Here is a 7171-nt window from a genome sequence, read left to right as displayed (position 1 = left end):
CTCTTCATCAAACTGTCATCCTCATCATCTTCAGACATTCAAACAGTCTGAGGGATGATGAACAGAACATGGTGGATGTATTGATTTGATAGAAGTTAGAGAGCTTCATATTTGCTTTTTAATATTCACGTCAGACTCTTTTTAATCCCAGCTCATCACAGATCGACTCTTTACAAACTCACTGATGTTCATCATCTGTTTAAATGTCCGACGCTCCGTTTAGCCTCTTTTTAATGTCCGTCTTTTCTCACGTATTAAACTCTGCTCATGTTGAGAAGTTTCACTGACGTCTGATCATGTGCAGCGTCCAATCAATGAGTGATATACGAGAAGGGGGCGTGTCTGTCAGTGAAAAGACTTCCGTCAAATCAGGAATTTGGGATTGAGCCAATGTTATCATGCAGGAGTGTCATTGTTATTCCGTGTTCTCTACAGACAGTCAACATTAAACATACTGCTTTCCCCTAAAAACAGATGAAAATGTAAGTCCAAACATCATGACATCCAAGGACATTTCAGTGAAGGTAAAGATTATTTTCCTAGATAATTTTTCAGTATTTCACGAGGATATTTTTTAGGAATCCTTTTTTGTAACTGATGTCTTCATCTTCTAATTTCTTTTTTTTTGTTGTTTTTATTTTAGTGGCTCCCTCCACATGTCGGGCCCACATTGGTTGTGATTTTTATTCTAATACCGGGTAAGATTATATCAAAGCAAAATGTTGAGTATTGAGCCTATATGTATATGTATATATGTATTAGTTGCTTTTATGGTTGAAGAAAATCACAAAATGAACACAGCAAAAACGTTCATCTTAATGCAGGCTACTTATAGTTTGGCTTACTCTATGTTAGTTCATTTTGTTGGCTTAAAAACATTCAAAAGTATACTCTTTTCAGCTTTAAACAGTACCATCGATGTGAACTGCTCCGAGGCAAACCAACCCGCCCTGCTGAAGGCTCTGAACCCAGTGTTTAACCTGAGCGCCATACGCCCTGTGATGAACCTGACCACCACCACCACCATCTCAACCTACTTTACCATGTATGGAATACTGGGTGTGGTAAGTTCAGCTCTGAGTAAATAAAAATAATAATAATGCTAAATGTGCTGTACGCTGTTAATTTTCTATTTAATATGTTCTAAAGATTCATTTTCCTGAGCATGTGTTAAAACTTACAAATGTACAGTACTGGGTACTTTGGGTACCAAGTATAGTTTGCACCAGTTTGACCTTTTTAATCGTAAAATTAAATATTCAAAACGTCATGTTCAGCACAAAACTAACATACAATTTCTTCAACCACTTGTCACTGAATTAAATCTCTCATTTTCTGCACGGAAACTTCTGACAAGATTTGTTTTGTCATAAATAAACGCCTCAACTGTGAAGTTGTTATTCTTGTCTTCTAGGATGAAAAGGCTCAACTCTTAGAAACATACATCTGGCTACATTATGTAAGTAAATCAACATCTTACCAAAAACCTCAGTCATTTATTTTAGCATCTGTTTGCTATTCTTACCATTGCACTATTGTCTAACCCTGTTAGACTATAATGTGTATACCCATAGTCCTGAAAACTATAGTTTGATGTTTACATAACCCTCAAAGATTGTTACATATACATGCCAGTTTTGACACAAGTTTTTTTTAGTGGTGGCAGAATGAGTTTGTCAAGTGGGATCCAGTCCAATGTGGCTCCTCAAAGATTTCTCTTCCAAGATCCAAGTTTTGGGTGCCAGATATTGTCATCAATGAATTGTGAGTTTCAGTGACTCTGATATACAACACCATCCTTTAATTATAAAGAAGAGACGCTTTAACAGCTGTGAACAGTTGACCTATTTTAATGTAAATGTCTCCAAGCATTACAGGGTGGCTCTTATATATGTAGGTGTCTGCATATTGTCACTATACTTTTTGTAAAATAGTAGAGCTCTATAACACTTTTGGCTTAGCAACAATTGTTAGAAGCATCAATCTACTGTTTACATTGACTTTTGTTTATCTAAAGTGAGATTCTTAGGAGATGACACACATAAATAGAATCTATGTGATTAATGCAGATTCCTGGCTTGTTACCATTGCTTTAAATGTTTACATTTATTGACTATCAATAAATTGACTATTTATTGACTAAAACTATCAGTTCTCGCTGATAAAAAAAGGAACTATCTGACTTTTAGTTGCATGGTCTCATTTTTCACGTATTAACTCAAACCTCCACTGCTTATCTGACTCGTGCAGCATGAATGAAAACACAGCCCCCTTTGTCCCGTACTTGTATCTGTACTACAATGGAAAGGTGCACGATGCTCTACCGGTCAAAGTTGTCAGCTCCTGCAACCTCGATATCTACACCTTCCCATTCGACGTACAGAACTGCACCATGACTTTTAACTCCTACCGGCACTATGGTAAGACGCTTTGCTGCAGCAAATGTTTAATTTACCATCTAATTTTACATGTGTGTGAAAGTTGGTTAGGTGATTGACAAACATGAATCATACAGTAGTTGAAGGAAAGTAATTGATATAAAATCTTGATCATTTAAAAAAAAAGTTTAAAGGTCTATTTAATGTATGAATCTCTGCTCTGGAATGCGGGCATGTAATGTTTTTGGCCTTGACCTTGCATGATAATATGTTTCTCTGTTCTCTGCAGCCATGGACGTCCAGATTTCCCTTGGCAGGTCAGCAGAAAACATTACATCGAACTCCAAGAAGGTGATGACCACCATGGGGGAATGGGAGCTGTTGGAAATCACCTCCTACAAACCCAAATCAGAAGGAAATCTGACCGACTACACCGATGAGCTTACATTCAATGTAGGTTGATTCTGATTAGTCTAAACTACATTTCAGGCTTCAATATATAAGAGTTTATTTCGCTTAGTATTCGGATCGTATTGTGTCTAAAATTTTTGCCTTACAATTCCACATCATTGGTGACTTTTAGACCTGTTATATTTCTGAAATGTGTTGCTAATTTTAACATTTTAGATATAACTGTGTGACATTAGATTTATTTTAATTACATAAACTTTGCAAAAACAGAAGGCTACTCAGTGAAATTATGCTTCTCATGTATTCCAGTAGTTTTGATGTACTTTTAGCTAATCTTAATCATAAAGGTTAACTCACATAGTAATTATAGCTATCTCAAATATGAAATGAACTTGCAGGTGCCTGACAACGTTTTGTCTCTTTCTCTCTTTTTGCAGGTCAGAGTGAGGCGCCGGGCCACCTTGTACGTGGTGAACCTGCTGATCCCCAGCTGCTTCCTAATCACAGTCGACCTCTTCAGCTTCTTGCTGCCTCCTCAGGCTGTAGACCGATCTGCCTTTAAGATGACTCTGATCCTGGGCTACACTGTCTTCCTGCTTATCATGAACGACCTGCTGCCCATCACTGGAAACACCATACCTCTCATAAGTCAGTGTCAAAGGATGTATTTTCTTTAACAATCTGTTTTTAGAAGGGGAATTTTCTGTATCCTAAATAACTTTTAGATTTACAGTCAAACTTGTTCAAACCTTTTTTTCACTTTTCCCAGACTTTAAGAACGATGTTAAAGGTTGCTGCTATCTAGATTTCTATGCCATGATCTTTTAATAAAGGAAGTGAGGAAGTGTACAAACTATGTTTCCATCAAAGTGTTATTTACAGTCAAGAATGTCTACAGTGACCGATTTGAGGTACTTTAGCGGCTAATAGGGACAATTATAACAATGTATGTTATCCTGGACAGCATTCTTTGTAACACTTGTTAAATATAACAGTTTTACAGTGTAAAACTTCATGATTACCACCCCCCCACCCCCCCCACCCCCTTCTCTCTGCCAGATGTGTTCTTCTCAATCTGCCTTGCTCTGATGGTGACCAGTTTATTGGAGACCATCCTCATCACCAATCTGCTGAATAGCTCTGCTGATTTCTCTCCCCTTCCACGCTGGATCCGTGTGATTGTTCTACAGTTTCTGGGCAGCATTGTTTGCCTGCCTCAAAGGAATAAAAAACCAAAAGCATTCGGTATGAAGATTATAGGCAGTTTCTTCAAGCTCTTATTTCACATGTTGCATGTTAAAGTGAAACAGGTAAACTATAAAAGTAGTAGATAGATAGATAGATAGATAGATAGATAGATAGATAGATAGATAGATAGATAGATACTTTATTGATCCTGAGGGAAATTCAGGTAGTGTGTTTATGAGTTTTAAAATGAGTTGTATCAGTGGAGCAATATTAATTCTTTAAAGATAATTCTCTATTATTGCTTTTTATGTTTAACTACCATTTGCTGAGAGTTAATACTCCAGGTTCTGCTGTTGTAATAACTAGTAGCACAGCTGTTTTTTTCTTTAGAATTAGCCTCATAGCTCACATCCATCTCATACCACTTGTAAGAGTACACAGCATTGTCTGGATTGATTTTTCCTGTACTTCTGTTTTTGAAACTAGAAATGCCTGTCGTGGCAAAGGAGAAAGTGAATGAGGGGCCTTTTGAGGTAGCCAGTTCTGGTGCCGAGGGCAGGGCCGTTCAGGAGCTGAGGAGCTTGGGCAAAGACCTCCAGGCCATCCGTCTCCAGGTTGAGAAGCAGACGGGCCAAAGTGAGAGCTCTGAAGAGTGGATCCAGGTGGGTTTCATCATTGACCGCCTGCTGTTTGGCCTCTACATCCTCTTCATATCAGTCAGCTTCCTTACCATCACCATTATCTGGGCGAACTCTTACAGTACATAATCGTTGTTTATAAGGGCTCTTTAATGTAGCTAGTGGCTCAGATGTTTGTGGAACTTTAAATATTACATTCTCATTTGTAATGTATGTCTGTAATTTGTTTTGAAGCCTGAGTATTTATACATATACTAAAGTTACAATATTATTGTTAGTAATAGCAAATGGTTATAGTCAGACCTTAAATTAGCTCTTCTTCATTAACTAGATGTAGCTTAAAGCTTTTGTGTAATCTTGTACCATTTAAAATTGAGAAAACGATTGTAAACAAAATAAAATCTATTGAAAAATGTCATTCGGCTTTTATTGACGTTTATTTCACATTATTCATAAATATGACAATAAGCCAATACAGACAGTTAAGCTGCACTGAGTGTATAACAGGCAAGACAATAAAAGCTGGACCCGGTAAATAAGAAACACAGATAATTTATTGATAATTTATTGAAAGAGGAACCCGTACAGAGATCAAACCTGTAAAATTAAAAATTAACTTTCCCAAAAAATTTATTTGAGCTTAAGGAAATCATAATTTCACAAACCTGCCAACTTAATTTTTCTTAAACAAACATATAGCAAATATTAAAAGATACTTAACAGATGTGTTATCATCTAACCTATAGCTGAAACTTATCTTAAAAAATGTTAAATGCTACATTTTCAATTATATTTTTGGCCTGATGCCGTTAGCTAAAACTTCTTCAAAATTGAACCATGGACTGTTCTTTAGATTTACGATACTTTAAGGATTCTAGGTTCATATTGCACAAAATTCAAAACTTTGAAAAAAAAAAACTTAGCACTGACTTCGACCACCAGCACACCATCAGACTAACAACCGCTTTTGACCCAATGTTGATGTTTTTAGTGCTGCCCGCTGAAAGTCAAGCCTTCTAAGGTTCTATTCGTCTTCATCTCTCTACTATTGTATGGTAAGTAAAGCTCCTATGAAAAGTATTATATATGTTTACTTAGTTGCCAAGAGCTGATATCCCACAACTTTTTTTATAAATCAGTTAAGTGTGCAACCATTTCCAGTATCCTTGAAGTCAAAGGATTTTAAAATTAACTGGCGATATTTGAATGATTGGGCAAACTAAGACCAGTGTGACCATCAAAAACAGGAAACATTTTAGATACTTAATACATAATTATTGGTAGACTTAATCTCAAGCCCTCTAAAAAAGACACCTTTTTTATACAGAGTGACGCTTCAGAAAACAGTGTTTAGGACCTACAGTATGTTCACTGAATTGTGAGGGCAATTCCAGCTATGATAATGACTTTTCTTTCCATATCAGCGCCGTGCTGCCCTGCCATGCTAAACTGTACCCAACCTGACTCTGCTGGAGGCTCTTGGGCCTGTGTTCAAGCTGAATACCATTTCAATCAGGAGAGACTTAATTAAGAATGAACAATTATTTATTACAATGAAATGTGCAACAATTGTAGAATGAAATGTGCAAAGTCTTTTGGGGGCTAGACTCCGTCATGATGACTTCATGAGCTCTGAGGGGTAGTGAGGCCGACGCGGGATATGATGCCCCCCTGTGGAGTCTAGACACTGGTGGTGTTGAAAAGGATGGAGGCTGAGAAGAGGAGTGGGTTTCAGCCGGGGCCTGGACTCTGCTGAGCTGGAAGGAGGTGACTGGGGTGGAGGAGGGTTGTGGCGTATGCCTGCAGTTACAGGATGACTGGAAGAGAGAGAGTTTTTAAACTATTGACAGTAAGCCATTGATTGGTAGAGAAAGTTTGTGGCAGAGTCTGGTTGGTTAATTCCAGGATGATACACGCCCATGATCACCTGCTTGCCAGAGAGAGATACAGGTGGTAGTAGGGGGTGTGGTTTAAGAATGAATGAAGAGGTGAATGAATGAAAGAATAACACCAGTCTTCCTGTCTGAACTTACGCTGAGCTCCATTTCAATCAGGAGAGACTTAATTAAGAATGAACAATTATTTATTACAATGAAATGTGCAACAATTGTAGAATGAAATGTGCAAAGTCTTTTGGGGGCTAGACTCCGTCATGACGACTTCTATATCCTATATGGCTGGTTAGCCACACCTCGTTGACTGACAATATAGTGAGAACTCCATGTGCGCTTTAATCTATGATTATCATCACCACCTAAATTAGGTTCAACACGCATGCTAAATCACTTATACTTTAGCAGTAGTAAACTACTCATCGCGGACTCATTGCTGAATTAGAGAGAGCTCTCACAGGTTTACCTGCCAGCTGGACAACTGCCAGAGTGAAATGACATTCAATTATAACACAACAGCGCCACCTGTGGTGCTGTTTTGAATTACCGCCTATATCTGGCCATTACCTGGTTTAAAGACTGAATTAGAACATTTTTTAGAGTGCATATAGCAGAGATCGAGTATATCCTGTGTACTTGTCTCTCTTAGTCTTGCTGTCCTCCA

At 37.8% G+C, this 7171-nt stretch overlaps 1 protein-coding gene across 1 annotated transcript; it reads left to right on the top strand.

Annotated features, from left to right (window-relative positions):
* Nucleotides 1–347: 347 nt before the first annotated feature.
* Nucleotides 348–5033, top strand: LOC306828519 (5-hydroxytryptamine receptor 3A-like). Its single transcript, XM_079351038.1, has 10 exons — nt 348–524; nt 644–698; nt 901–1064; nt 1415–1459; nt 1658–1764; nt 2251–2420; nt 2668–2831; nt 3227–3437; nt 3849–4034; nt 4464–5033. Exons 1-10 carry the CDS (start codon nt 498–500, stop codon nt 4742–4744), a joined length of 1410 nt encoding a protein of 469 aa, XP_079207164.1. The 5' UTR covers nt 348–497; the 3' UTR covers nt 4745–5033.
* The last annotated feature ends 2138 nt before the right edge of the window (nt 5034–7171 follow it).

Source organism: Symphodus melops (assembly GCF_947650265.1).
Source record: "Symphodus melops genome assembly, chromosome: 8".
NCBI lineage: Eukaryota > Metazoa > Chordata > Actinopteri > Labriformes > Labridae > Symphodus > Symphodus melops.
Note: the sequence above shows the minus strand (reverse complement) of the source record. Positions and strands in the feature narration are given on the sequence as shown.